We start from the raw sequence: 14,134 nt of genomic DNA on the forward strand, positions 1-14,134 counted from the left end.
AGAGCGGCACGGGGAGGCGCGCGGCCTCCCCTCGGGACACCGCTGTAAATGGGGTGCGCGCGAGCAATTGGAACGACAGTCTGCGGGTTTACCATCGCTCATTTTTGGCAGAGTGGAAGCGGGATTGGGGAAAAAAAAAAGCTTCGACGCAGCTTTTTCTTCCTCAAAGAGTAATTTCTATTACAAATTTTAAAAAAATGTATTTGTTTCGATTTTTTTTTATTCTACTAAAAGTTAAGTTGAGAAAAATCTGCATTGATCTGCTCTGGGAATGATGGAGCAGCGCATAAAATCACCACCACCTTTTCCCTGCATAGAAGTCACTAAAAATGTTTACCCTAAAAAAACCCAATGTACTAAAAAATTACTGATACAGCATGAGATGCAGGTATTTGACAGTGACAGAGCTGTGATGTAGCACACACCCATTCCACCAAAAATAAAAGCACGTGTCACAGCACATACCTGAAGAAAGAGCGTACCAAACACAGGGGTTTGGGGGAACTCAAACCAGGAGGGTCGATTCCAAAGGCCCAAAGAAATGCAAACCAGCAGCAACAGCAGAGAAGGAACTGCTTTTAGAAGGAATTTTACTGGGAGTATTGTACTGCCCAGTCATTGTTTATACTGGCTTTTTAAAATCTCATGGGTATCTTCCCAGCTCTCCTACATGACTTGGTCCTTCTCAATTTCTTAGTTGTGCTTTCAACGTTATCTAAAGCAGATAACCTTTTCCGAAATCCCAGCAGAGTAGAATTGATTTCTAGATGTTTCTCCTCATGAATGGCACATTCAGGACTCCACAGTCTCTTCCTCTCTTACCCTACCCTCATAGATAGAATTTTACGCGCAGTGGGAGGACTTGCAGTGATAGATGATCCCTTCCAGGACATGGAGCACATGGGTTTACAAGTCACCTGCAAGAACCACCCACCTCATCTCGTGTAAACTGCTGGTGTCTCACATCTGCAGACCAATTGTAGGGTGAGGCTCTATTTCTACAACATGCTTGTCAAAAAAGATCTGCATCAATATAATCATCAAAATACAGGAAAAACAGTATTTTCACCCAGATTTGTAACTCTCTTTGTCCAGGAAACAATTATCATGCTGAATTCCAACTTAGGGGAGGGGAAGGAAGGGTATTGTGATGGGTTTCCATTACAGGAAGAGCAAGATTTACAAAGGCATATAAACTGTGCCCTTTAGTAACAGGCGCTCTTCAGTAATAATGCTGACTTCTGAAATGGTACCTGCATGGGGAACTGACTAAAATTACTCCTGCACCGGACATGTAAGAGCTGGGCAAACTTAAAACAAGATCCCCTCTTTCTGATGCATGTTAAGTATATTAAGGTAGCCTGTAAACATGATTTTCTCTTCCACATATGTCTCAAAGGCAGCTACACTATGTTTGCTCTGTAAATTCAAGTGCTGCTTTATTTATTTTACTTCCATTTTACTTATTTAGAACAATTTCCATATGGTGACATGCCTTTAATGACACTCATGACTCAGAAATACTTGTCAATGTAGTCAAACAATGTCTATTGACATGAGTCACTGAAGTTAAATAAATGTTATTAAAAGTGAAACAAAACAAAAGGCAAATATATATATCTCCAGCAGAATGATAGGGATCATCACCATTTGATCAATCTTCCCTGTGAGTTATATCTGCAAGTTATTTTGAGGTAGCGCTAGAAAGAAGCTGTTGGTCCAAGAGCATCCCTGCAAAAAGAAACATGCATGGCTTAAGTACCATTTAACCTTTTTGTACCCTTTTAAGTACTCTCTACCCTTTTTGGCCCCTTTCTTTCTCCTTGTTCACTGACTGCAGGATTAGTAGCCCCTCAAACCATCCTACTAAAGCTTTTCTGTTCAGAGAGGTGATAGAAAACAAAATCACTACTACTCTTGAAGAAATTAGTGGGTTTTGAGTAAAGGCACTATCTATTGCAGTGAGGTGCAATGAAGAGTTTATAAAACCAATACTAGATACTCTTTCAAAAAAAAAAACCAAAAACAGTAGAACACCAAACCTTCATCAAGCTTAAAAAAAACCCAAACCCAAACAACTACACTTCAGCTGGGTAAAACAGACAAAACAACTGGAATAAGTGAAATATAGTGGTGTCGGAAAAGTTGTTTCTAAAACCTTTTTTTTTTTTTATTAAATGCTCCCACTGCAATCAGATCTTTGTAGAACTGATGGCAGGCACCTGCAAGATGTGCGTGATGTGTTCAGGTCTTTGCTTAAGCTAGCTAATACAGGCTGGGAGCTGCAGAATAGCTGTAAGTTTAATCAGTAAAAAGCCTCAGCAATGCATTCTAACAGTTCTGATGCACAGTTCTCCTGTATTTGGCCTTCATGGGCAACACACCAATGCAGGAAGAAATTCTGCATTCAGTATGCTTTCACAGTAAAAAACCACCATCATCTCACATATACACTCCTAACTGGAAAGAGGAATTGGCTCCTAAGGCTCAGGAGGCAGAAAAAGAGGTCAGAGAACTATTTTAGAACAGTGTCACATGGGCTGCAACCAACACACTCTCTTTCTTCCCTTATTTTTCTTGTCTGTTGACTGGAAGAAAATACACCCCCAACATTTCTCAGGTTTGGAGAACCAGAGGCCCAAACAACCTCTTCCACGACATTACATAAACAGTGCTTTTGCTATATGGGCACTTTACAGCCCAGAACAGAAGGTGCACGCATGTCTGAAAACAGCCTCTAACGCAGACTGTAGAGACATTAACAGGTAAAAATCTGCATAAATGGGGTGGCTACACACTCCGGCTTTTTTAAGGTTTACATACTGTGGTGTTACAGTGTCAGACTAAGTGAAACAATGTAGCTACACAGCCCCCTCATTACATAGGTCACACATAGATCAACCTCCCAAACACCAAAGATCTGCATAGATACAGATCACATTTTTAACTGGTAACACAATAAAAGGTTTCCACAAGTTACCTGCTGCAACTTAAGTATGGTGTTAGGTAAAGCTATGCAAACCACTTCAAAGCAAGATATAACCCAGGCACAGATCTGGAAGCTGTCTTGCTGCCCGTGGTAATGGTACTTGCTAGACAGAAAATCCTTGGCTCAGCAGACAAGTTTGTACTACCAAGCTCAAGCACCACAACTATGCGCTACAATTGAAGTGGCATCAAATCCCATACAGTTTTGAAGCTTTAACACTCCCATCCAAATTCAAGGGGCCTGTATCTAGTAGCTTGAGTTTCCTCCCTGCTGCAGTCCCCTGAAACAATTCTAGACATGCACACAAGTACCCCCTTTCCCAACCAGATATTCTTTGCTTTATTTACTCCACTTTGTCACATTCTTGTTAATAATCTCCCTACCATCACCATCTGAAGACTCACCAGTTCAAACAAGTGAAACATTCACCCAAGAAATCCATGTTCCCAGCTACCCTGCAACTAGCTCCCCCCAAAGCAGGGAAACAGTTGCTAAAACTATGATGCTACTCCCCCTGCCAAGATGAGGGGCTTTACTTTCTGTCTCTTCTACATGTACCTCTGCATAAAATCCAGAAGAATGAACTTCCTACATTACTCCAAAAGCCTTTTCTGGTTTAGAGCATCTGCATTTCATTAGCAGGACTTTGAAAATACTCCTAGCTGAAATTAAACCGTGAAGAGAGGGAGATTCTGGTCAGCAGCTAGAAGTGACATGCCAGTGCTGGGTCCCCACTCTACAATACAGTAGTTGTTTTAAATTGAAGAACAGCATATAGGTTATGACCACCATTTTAATTACATTAAGTCATAAAAAAGCCAGAGAACTTTATTCCTTTCTGCCATCACAGAAATTATGGTTTAGATTGCCCCCAAAACACACATGGCAGCACCAAAGTGTTCCAACTAGCTTTAGTAGTTTCCACAGCTATTAGCTACAATAATTTCTGCTACTTTTTTCTTGGAAGAGTATTCTTGTTTCCAGCCTAACTTGTTTGATCACTATGTACATTAAGTAGTAAATACTTCTGCATACACATGGGCTTCAGTAGTCCCTATGACTGAAGAATACTTTATACCCTTCAAGATGAGAACAGTTTAGAGGAAGGCACTCAGAAGTTGCTAGCTTAAAGCAGAACTTTCCTCATTGCCATCTCTCCTAGTCTCCTTTGAACCTGAATACTGAAAACTGTCATCGTACTAAGATTTTATAACCTCACCACTAGAAAACACCTGAGCATGAAGACTGAACAAATTAGAGATGTTTAAGATAGGGCACAATTTAGTTGAAGAGTTGTTACTAGGACAGTTTTTTGTTCCTGATGGGTTATTTTTTCCTCCTTTAAACCATAAAGTTATTTTCTCCAAGGATTTTTAGGTTTAAGAACATCTATTATGTTACACCTGTTTCTTTGCTGTAAAGTGTCAGTTGAGAAGACTAACAATAAGGGCAGGAATAAAATTGTCAGTAGGTATCATCCTTAGTCTTTGGAATGTTTGCAGCTATCGCAGGTGAAAGTTTGCCCTTCTGTATGTTTAAAAATATTGTATTGATAAAGCAATTCAAGCTGACCTAACATATCAACAGTAGTAGAGTTAGCACCAGCAGACTGCAGGAGAAAGAGTGCGCCCAAGTGTTCCCATAGCAAACCCCAGAAATGTCTCCCAAATACACAGATAATCAAAGCAAGCATGCCAAGAGCTTGTAAAAGATTGCCTAGGTAACTTGGGTATCCGTGAGAGCTAGTTTTTGCTAGTGTCCTGATGCCCATACCAAAGAGATTAAATACCCCTACTGCCTCCAGCTAAATTCCACAAGCCAGAAGAGAATGTGCTTCACATATGCAAGTAAAATCCCTTGCTGGCAGGTTTGCAGAAACAAAATTTTATTTACACAGGCAAGTCTATCTTTAGACCCCATTGAACTCTTTACATTTCTAGAATATTTACATGATTTCAAGATGCTCCAAGAGTAGAGTGATGATCAAAAAAAAAAGTTACAGAAACTGTCAAAAGCATAGCAAAAAAACCCAACCTATCATTGTGCTTTAAAACTTATGATCTAGAGTAATGTAGAAGAAATGTAATTTTAGCACCTTGGTCATAACGGTCATGCTATATAAGACACTTAAATAGCAGGGGGGATGTCAGAAGTGACCGTATCCAGAGGTTGCCAGTGACAATTCATGAGGGAATCATAGAGTTCTTCACTTGTCTCCATAAATTGTCTGTTCATTTCATCAACATCAAAGTAAAGCTGTGGATCTGAAAACAAAAGCCTGGTAAGTACAAGTGTCAGATCTTGGGAGGCATGCATACAAAAGTCTGCAGTAAATGCCTAATAAGATATGTCTTAACTAAATTTAATAGATTTAATAGTAAGTGTAGTAAGATCTTTATTCACCTACAATTTCAAACCTGACAAGTCCAGGTTCTTTTGGAATTTGTGTATTAGAATGCTAGAAGTATATTGGTTTTTCAGGATGAAGAGCAGATTTAAGGATAATTAACCATGAAACTCTCCCAAAATCCATGTAATTAATTTCTACTACAATATGTGATATGCAGAATAAAGTTTCTGAACACTAACACAAGATATCTCTACAGAAGGAACTGTCAGCAAACCTTCTGGGCAAAACAATTCAGTTTTGTACCAAATCTTTCAGTGCAAGTTGAATCCTCCTTTTAAGACTGCAACGAACTTTTACCTCACGGTTTGGAAAATGAAGCTTTTGCCTATGAATGACTTTAACATAGAATATGCTTAGCAGAATCACTACAAAGATACGACAAATTCTGTATTATATGATATTGGAACAAGAATGAAGGCAAAGTTACAAGAAACGTACCATGAAGTGTTGTTGACAATGTCCCATTCTACTTGACATGGTATACGCTATCAGCTTTAAAATCCTACCTCATCTCAGCTATAACCCATAGAGGATCTCACTACATCAGCTGAATTTCCAAGACACCCTTCATCCAATAGTCATTGGCTTGTATTGTTAAGGGCAGAAGCATGGCTAAATTCAAGTTGCATTGATAGAATCATCATTACCTTCAGTTATTAGGTCATCACTGATTTCAGTCATAGCTGCAGTTTCCTAATAAAAAAAAAAAGTCTTAAGCTTAATCATAATCCATTTCAGAAAGCTTCACAAATCCAAAATAATTTTGTAGTCCCAAACCATTCCCTCCTCCCACAAATACAAGAATAGACAAGGGATTTCCATCTTTGTTGGGGAAGATTTGTTGGTTTTGTTTTGGTTTTTTTTGCTGCCTTTTCTTTTTTAAGAAAACCATAGTACAGTTCAGATTGGAAGGGACTTCTGGAAGTTGCAATTGATAAATTGGGTGATCTAAGATAAGACCACCTTCCAATAATTCTTTAATTTATTTGGAGCAAAGTAATCAGAAAAACAGGAAGAGAGGGAGCCAAAACAATTATGCTGTCAGAACTGTGATTTGGCATATGTGAACAAATAATGGTGTACAAATCTATAACTTAAACACTTAAATCAAAGATACTGCTGGATGAAACCCACTATTCTAACCTCCACACTAAGGAGAAAGCATGATTTCAATTTTAGGACTTCTTGCTCTGACTGAAACAATTTCTATCACTTACTCTGTGAATATTTTTTTTTCTTCCTTTACAGCAAGCATATAATATATTTACCTCAAAAACAGCTGGAGCCATAACAGCCTCTCCTAAAGAGCAGTCTCCAACAGCTTGCATGCTGTCATAGGGAGCATAGGAGCTGTAGTTGTAGTCAGCATAAGGATCATAACCCCACTGTGAGTAATAGTTCTGATAATCTTGGTAATAATCATTATAGTTGTATGACTGGTACCGCTGGAATTCTGCTTTAAGTCTGAAACATGAGAAGTTATGTAGAGTTATAGTTTGCAAACAATAAACTGTAAACCCAGTTCTAAAGTAAACAATTTGCCAGCTTACATATTTCAAAAGTTTAAGAGGAAGCTCTTCTGAATAGTTGCCTAAGCAACAGTCTGCACAGCACAAGATCTCATGTTCGTACAGAAGCAAATGCTCTCACCTTTGTCAATACCAAAAGCAATTATTTCATGGATTAACTTGAGCCATGACACTTATCTGTATTCATTTTGAATATTTCTAGTATCTGTATAAGGAAGCTGCTGATAAATCTTTGTGCTCCACTAAAAACTAGTTTAAGACCAGAGAGCACAGCTGCTTTAAAGATGCAGTCTTAATTAGCCCTTTTATCTTTTGGTTAATACTAAACCTTATTTCCAGAAACAAGGGGGTGAAGTCAATCTGAGGAGCATCTGACACTGCCTGCCAGTTTGCCATGTCTATCTCCACCTGCTATATTTTTAGTCCACAAAGCATTCAACAGTTGCTAAAAGTATAGCTGTCCAGTGAAGTCAGCACTGCCATTATCCAGTATGAAGCCAAATTGGTAGGAAAATGACAAAACGCATTGGTTCTTATGACCAAAGGGCCAATTGATTGGTTTTCACTACTTTCCCTCTCCTGAGGAGATTCTCTCAGGGACAACTTCACACCAATGACAAGAGTCAATGCACAAGTGTTGTCTATACTAAAACGAAGGCACACTACATGAAATACATTCAGGTAATCCAGCTGCACATTCAAAAAAAAAATAACCTCAATGCTTAGACATTTCTTCACTAATTATGTACAGGTAGACCTCCTGTGTTTGCAGAGTCCAGTTTCTCTGCATCTCTGCTTCATTACAGAAAAGTCAGATCTAGGCTTTTTTGTCAAGAACACAAACTGAAGGAGCTCAGAGATAGACTTTCCAATACAAATGACTTCATGACAAAGTACCCTGATGGCTGGATATTTTGGTGCTAGGAGAGCATAGTACTCAGCCATTCAGAAACAGATATAGATTAGTGATATGTATATTTTAATACCTACATTTGTTTCATTACTGTAAAGAAGCTACACATACATTCTAATAAACAAGTATTCTATTGTCCTGCTACTGCAGTAAACAGATGACTAGATAATGTCTCTGTCTTGTTTCCAACTTCTCTCCTATGTATATCTCTGCAGGAAAGAAAAATCTGAGAATACTGGTGACATTCTTCTGGATAGAAGAAGTGAAGAAACCTGTTTCTTTGTGACCTCTTCTTATTTTCAAAATAATTTAGAGCAATTCTGGACAGTGCTCTCTTGGGTAGGAGCATTTCCATTCTAAAGCAGAGAGGCAATAGTTGCAGAATTATCCAGGGTAAAGAGAAACAAGCTGTTATTTTTACTATTTAGTACAACATACAAGCTAACCTCATTTATATAAAGTGGGGGTTTTTTTCCCCTGGATCGAAGTTTATTAAATTTAGTATTAAAGTTCAGAGATTGAATTGCCTTAAATAACTGAGAGAACTGAGCCAGCAGAGTAAAAAAAACCTCTCAAAACCAATCAACTTTAAAATTCCCTGCTGCCCCAATATCTTGAAAAGCAAAGATTAGTACTCTAAAACTGTTCCAGTAACATCTCCTTTGACTTTTCCTCCCCTATATTCTGTATTTTTCCTCTTAAAAGAGTTCCTTCCTCTGCCAGCCTACTGTATAACTAGCAATGTGCTACCTTGCGTAAACTAGAGGGAAAGGTCTAGAAGAAAAGCTCCCTAGCATACAAACCCACTTGTCCCTTCTACCTTCTTCAGGCCCAAACCTGGAAGATATTTATGAATGCATTCAGCTTGGCTATTATAAGAATTAAGGCTGGTTACAACAGCAGCTAAGCCCAAGTTACACAATCTGGCTAGACTCAGGAGTTGAATTCCCCCAGCAATCCTGAAAGAGGCTGATGAACCCAGGGAGTCAAAACATCATGCTTCTGTATTTTTAGTTTTGTAGACTGCATCATGTGTACAGCCATTATTAGCAAGGGCCACAGACTTTACAAAGGCAGAGCTACAAGAATCTGATTATTTATAATTACTGTATCAATGCACAACTCATTTGTTACCTTTTAGAAATTCCTATGCTCAGCCGGATTCGTTTTCCCCCCAGACCTGGTGCATTCTGGCAGTCTTGCAGTGCCCTCATCTGATCACCTTGCTCACCAAATCTGACAAAGGCATACCCTCTACAATTTTCAAAAGGGAGAAAACAAATTCTAGTATGCATAACAGTTACAAAGCTAATGAATTCAATTTCTGTCTTCTACAAAAACAGAAGATAGTAGCTACTATAGCTTTATTCCCTAAGCAACCTCTCTGGCATGTGCACATGCACAGAAGACGCTTTCACCAAATTAAAACTTGGGCCAGACACAAAAAGCTTGTTCTTTCATAGCATTAAGATGCAACTTGCCGAGAGCCAGTGAAACAATACATTTTAATGGCTATCTGCGTAAGTAATCTAATTCCATATTTCTGCATTTACAGCAGTTAATTTATCAGTTAGTATTAACCCACTCCTACCACTGTACAGCACTAACATTCTTTTGATACTTGCTTTCTCTTAAGTTTCTCACATTAGCCTATTACAGCCAGCATTGTTTGAACAGCAAATTCACCCATCCCTCCTCGACTCACTGCCTGGCCGATGTAACTTCTGCTAGGCTTTATTTACTCATATTAATAGGTTTACTCTCCCAATCCCCCAAGATTTGCCAGGCCTTATGCTTTTCTCCCACATGTAAAAATGGAATTATTTTGTCTCCGGTACTGCAGATGACTAAGCAGACACACTGCTGTATGTAAGCACAGCAGCACAGATTTCAGCGCACAGCTCTCCCTTCTCCCACCACCTCATTTCTTTCACCCAGATATGCAGATGGCTAAAATGAAGCTTAGCACAATAACTGCTTAAACTAACCAGACAGCTTTAGAAACACAAGGATTTGCGCTGTTGAAAAAAAATAAATTAATGCTAGAGACTAGTCTCTTCCTGCCTCTGAAGAAAATGCAGAAACAGTTCCGACACAAGCTCTTATGTACTACTTATAGAAGCAAACATATTGACAGCATTACAAATTTTCACAGGCATTACCTGGAATATCCCAGCAGGTCTGTTGCTATTTTGCAGTCAATACATGAGGGGTACCTCTTTAGGAAATAGTCATAGAGCTGGAAATCATCTACTTCTGGAGTAAGCTCCCCAACAAATATTGAATAATCCGGTCTTTAGAAAGATGGAAAAGAACAATTGTCAGGTTTGAGAATAAGGTAGTTGATTGCAGTACTAAGGTACATAACATATAAGCAGGTAGTTATCACTGGACAAATACAGACAGAAAGTCTGAAGCGTTATTAATTGCAAAACTCTGCTGAGTAATGTACACAACTGCAATGCCATCACTTCGGCATTAAGTTCTCAATTTCTCTGGGTCCATTCTACTACTTCCACAAAAAAAGCATTTAAAAGACAAATTTTATAAAAAAAAAAAACCAACCCAAAACCTTTTAGAAGTTGTTTCTTAAAAAAAACAATTATTGTCTGAAAGGGGGGGTGGGGGGCCAAAAAATAGAGAACAACTATTAACTCAAGTTCCAGCCATGATTCAAAAGAGCTATGGCTATCTTGCCACTACTTCTCAGTGATTACAGGAAAAACTACAAAAAAAATCTTCATTACTCTATTGGCAATTTATTTCTATATGCAGTACTTAATGCACAGGCACTAGATGTGCTATTTCAGGATTCTAAAAATAAGTGATGGCACTCACTAGTCACTATCAATTTAAACAGGTAAGGAGGTCAGAGCTTCTCCATTCAAAAGGTCTTTACCTGGCTGAACTACTACTAGGGACAAACTCTATTCTTCCTGGTTTTATTTTGTTCTTTTTCTTCCGTTTCTTCTGTGGTGTTCTCCACCAGCTGTAGGCCTGGAGACATTCTCTTTTTTTCGCCATTAAGTCCTGTTGGGAGAAAAACACCCACCTCTATAGTATTTAGCCTCATTTACATTCCTCCCTCCCACTCCCCATCACCACAGGTGATTTCCCCATATTCACCTTGCCCTTGAAAGAAGCCTGGGGTCCCATTTCTCCCTCCGCCTCCCATGAGGGAAAGCAGCCTCTGGGGAAAACGCCTGGCAAAAATAACAGAGCCAAAGGATTGTATGAACAGCCATATTCCCCTGACTTGTCAAGCTGGCTAAAGGATTGACAGCTTCCTCTTGGAATTAGGGAAAAAGCAGATAGCCCTTCGATGTTGGCCAATCCTAAATGTTAATTAGCTTCAGGACTGGACTGTGTTCCACTTGAGCTCCAGGACTCAAAAATCCCTGCAGCAATAGAGCCTGAGTGATGAAGAGGCCGGGGAATCATCACTCTTGCCTAGAAGGATCTCAGCTGTCCCTATCTCTTCTCACCCAGGAATTCTTCTGTGAGATGCCTCTCCTCACTACCCAGCTGTGAGTCACTCTCCCAGGCCAGGAACAACAGGAGGCCAGTTAATGGAACATAAGGAGAAAGCAGACCAGGAACAGGCACTAGCTTGGCTGAGGGAAAACTCAAACCCAGATGCAAGGCCAGGAAGAAAGAGGCATAAAAAGAGCCTCTTGGTAAAAAAAAAGAAGAAAAAACAAAAACCCCCAAAACCACCATGTTTACATTTAAAGGAAGTGGGTCAACTACACAAAAGAGGAGGGAAACAACAGCTGTATTAACACAGGTTGCCTCCATCACTCACAATCTGAAGAACAAGGATTTCCAAAAATAAGAGTGGTGTTTCGCAGCTTTTTTTACTTACGCAGGCTTTAATGTTCTTCCTCTAGAACACCTCTACATATACCTTATATAGAGAGTGTTATGTGCAAGGTCCTTCAGAAGAACTCATGCTCAAATAATCCAAACTGCAAAACTTAATGTTATGCCCCCAACCTGCTTCAGTTGATACAAGTGTCCAGAGGACAGCCACCAATTACCACATTACCAGAAGAAACGATAGGACCAAAAGTACACCCAACTCAGAGCAAGCTAGCTATTTCAGCTTTACATTTACTAGGAATTCTGAGTATGGTTCTGGAATCCATTCAGGCACTGCAAGCCTGAATTTCTGACCAAATGATCTTACCTGGCTTGCCATAGTTCAAACTCTCTTCTGCCTTTCTCGAAGAATACGGCTGCACAGGTTGAGTTTACTGCCCTCCTTCAGCTAAGAAAGATGTGGGGAACGAACAAGAAGATAAACAATCTTAATCTTGAGATGAATTACTTTCAAAGATGTTCACCCTATCTTACGTTTTTAAGGTTATTAATTCAGAACTTAAATTTCTAAGTTCTGACTTGTCACTGCTAAAGCAATAGAGATAAAGAGAACATATGGCCAATGGGATTATAACTAGAAGCCATCTCACTTTCTTAAATTCTAATAGTCCATTAAGTTTTCCCACTGTCCAAGACCAGAAAATTGCAGAGAGCTTTTAAGTCACCTATACCTAACCCTTATTTTTGAAATACTTACATATAATATAGTAATTCAGAAGATCCATGTTCTAAAACAGTTAAAGACAAGGCAACAAAGACAGGGGCTTCAATATGTTTTGTACAATGCCTTGTTTTTTTACTCTTTTAGCCAAATTAAAAGTTCATTTACTTGTACCAGAAATTACACAGCAGAAAACAAGCAGTGGTACTTCCTATGTGCTAAAGAACAAGAGAAATGAGAGAAGGAGGGTACAGTAAAGGTAAACATGATCTTTCTCTGCACTTTTTCTTAGGCGCAGAAAAAGGTTCTTTTGCCTCTCCCATATATACATTTCACTCACCATCAGTGAGTTAGCAACAACAAATGACCTTTTACTGCTATCACTAAACCAGATGATGTGTACCTCTTTGTTAAATCCAATATCCGTTTTTAAGCTTTTGCCCCTAGTCATCCAACCAACATAAATCAATGCAGAAGACAGTTTCACTTGCAAAATATTTTGCATCCACTTTCACACATAGCTGTTAATTCACCACTGCTGATTTGTTACACCCAGTGTCTTTCCTTCTAGGCAGACACTTGATTGTTGAAGCTTTAATTCCTATTTCCATGCAAGAATTTAAGTAAAGTTTTACATACTGGCTGGTCAGATCCACATTCACATATTATAATAAATAGAGAGTGTTTGTAATGCCTTAAAGGCTTGTCCACACAGGGGAACAGTTCACAGCACTACTTCTGAAAAGACATTAGGCTAACCTAACACAGGATAAACATATACCATAATTAGAGCATCCACATCTGGTGTTATTCATGATTAACTATGCACTTCATCCCCATGCCCATTCTGAAGCCAAGAAGGTAGTCAAGTACAAACAAGCCCCTAAATACAGGCATATACTAGTAAGTTTAGCATATGCCCTTTTATTAAGCCTAACTGTCCTTATTATAATGAATTACCAGCAGCAATTTTTTCCTGTTAAAGAAGGTCATTATTAATAAAATAACCACACAGTGATGTTCCTTTAAGTCAAGCATTATGTTCCTTAACAGGAAATTAACTCCTCCATGCTCTAAACACTGAAATACTAATTCTTGAGTTTACAGCTGCATAATACTTTTTTTTTTTTAAACTTACCCCTCTTTATTTGTGTGGTTTTAACAGAAGACAGCACGCTCTAGAAAGCGATTTTATTGCAAAAGACAATCAGAAGGCAAGAGGTGCAACTGTTTCTCAATCAGTTATCACCGATTTCTACGGAAAACTGCGTTTATGTACTCTTTCACTATCTGATCTTGACTGTCGCCTCTTGATCGTTTCACTAGAAAACAAAAATATTTAAAAAGCAGTTAAAACATCACATATTAACAACATTTTTGTTACATTTGCCTTAGCTGTAGCTATAGCCACAGCTAGCTTATTATTTAAGTAGTGGGACAGCTTTAACCTCCAGTATTCAAACACCTCCTTAACCGGATTACACATGCATTTTACCAGCCCGTTTATTCCACGTTTTTATTATTATGTTTGTACTGGCAAAAGAAAAAAGGTTGATTAAGACATTTGCGAATAAAATCGCCTGGACGAACGCTGCTCGCCCAAGCAGAGAGCGAGCCACCCTCTACTGCATTAACTCCGCTCACAGAAGGAGCTGGGGTGAGGGCGGCGGGCTGCGGGGGGGGAATCTCCCAGAGCGGCGCCCCAGGCCTGCGCGATGACCCCCACCGAGGCGCCCAACGGGCCCAGGCC

General features: G+C 39.2%; 1 protein-coding gene across 2 annotated transcripts; it reads right to left on the reverse strand.

Moving 5' to 3' along the window:
- Positions 1–4,857: 4,857 nt before the first annotated feature.
- On the reverse strand, positions 4,858–12,111 carry LOC104285692 (chromosome unknown open reading frame, human C6orf52). 2 transcript variants are annotated; one of them, XM_009884173.1, is made up of 7 exons: positions 12,031–12,111; positions 10,741–10,871; positions 10,004–10,135; positions 8,976–9,095; positions 6,668–6,863; positions 6,047–6,092; positions 4,858–5,253 (listed from the first exon to the last, which is right to left on the reverse strand). In XM_009884173.1, the coding sequence occupies exons 1-7, from the start codon at positions 12,040–12,042 to the stop codon at positions 5,117–5,119; spliced, it is 774 nt and encodes a 257-aa protein (XP_009882475.1). In that variant the 5' UTR covers positions 12,043–12,111; the 3' UTR covers positions 4,858–5,116. The 2 variants fall into 2 exon arrangements, with proteins under 2 accessions (XP_009882475.1, XP_009882474.1); XM_009884172.1 differs by lacking the exon at positions 12,031–12,111 and adding an exon at positions 10,968–11,039.
- Positions 12,112–14,134: the final 2,023 nt, after the last annotated feature.

This window comes from Charadrius vociferus, unplaced genomic scaffold, assembly GCF_000708025.1.
Source record: "Charadrius vociferus isolate BGI_N301 unplaced genomic scaffold, ASM70802v2 scaffold444, whole genome shotgun sequence".
In the NCBI taxonomy this organism is placed as follows: Eukaryota; Metazoa; Chordata; class Aves; order Charadriiformes; family Charadriidae; genus Charadrius; species Charadrius vociferus.

Excerpts from the sequence above, each read along its gene's own strand:
- LOC104285692 (XM_009884172.1), bottom strand. The coding sequence starts at position 10,997 with ATGGGACCCCAGGCTTCTTTCAAGGGCAAG. Across the intron at positions 10,872-10,967 it reads AGGCTTCTTTCAAGGGCAAG|GACTTAATGGCGAAAAAAAG; the intron begins GTGAATATGGGG and ends TTCTCCCAACAG. Across the intron at positions 9,096-10,003 it reads GACCTGCTGGGATATTCCAG|AGGGTATGCCTTTGTCAGAT; the intron begins GTAATGCCTGTG and ends TGAAAATTGTAG.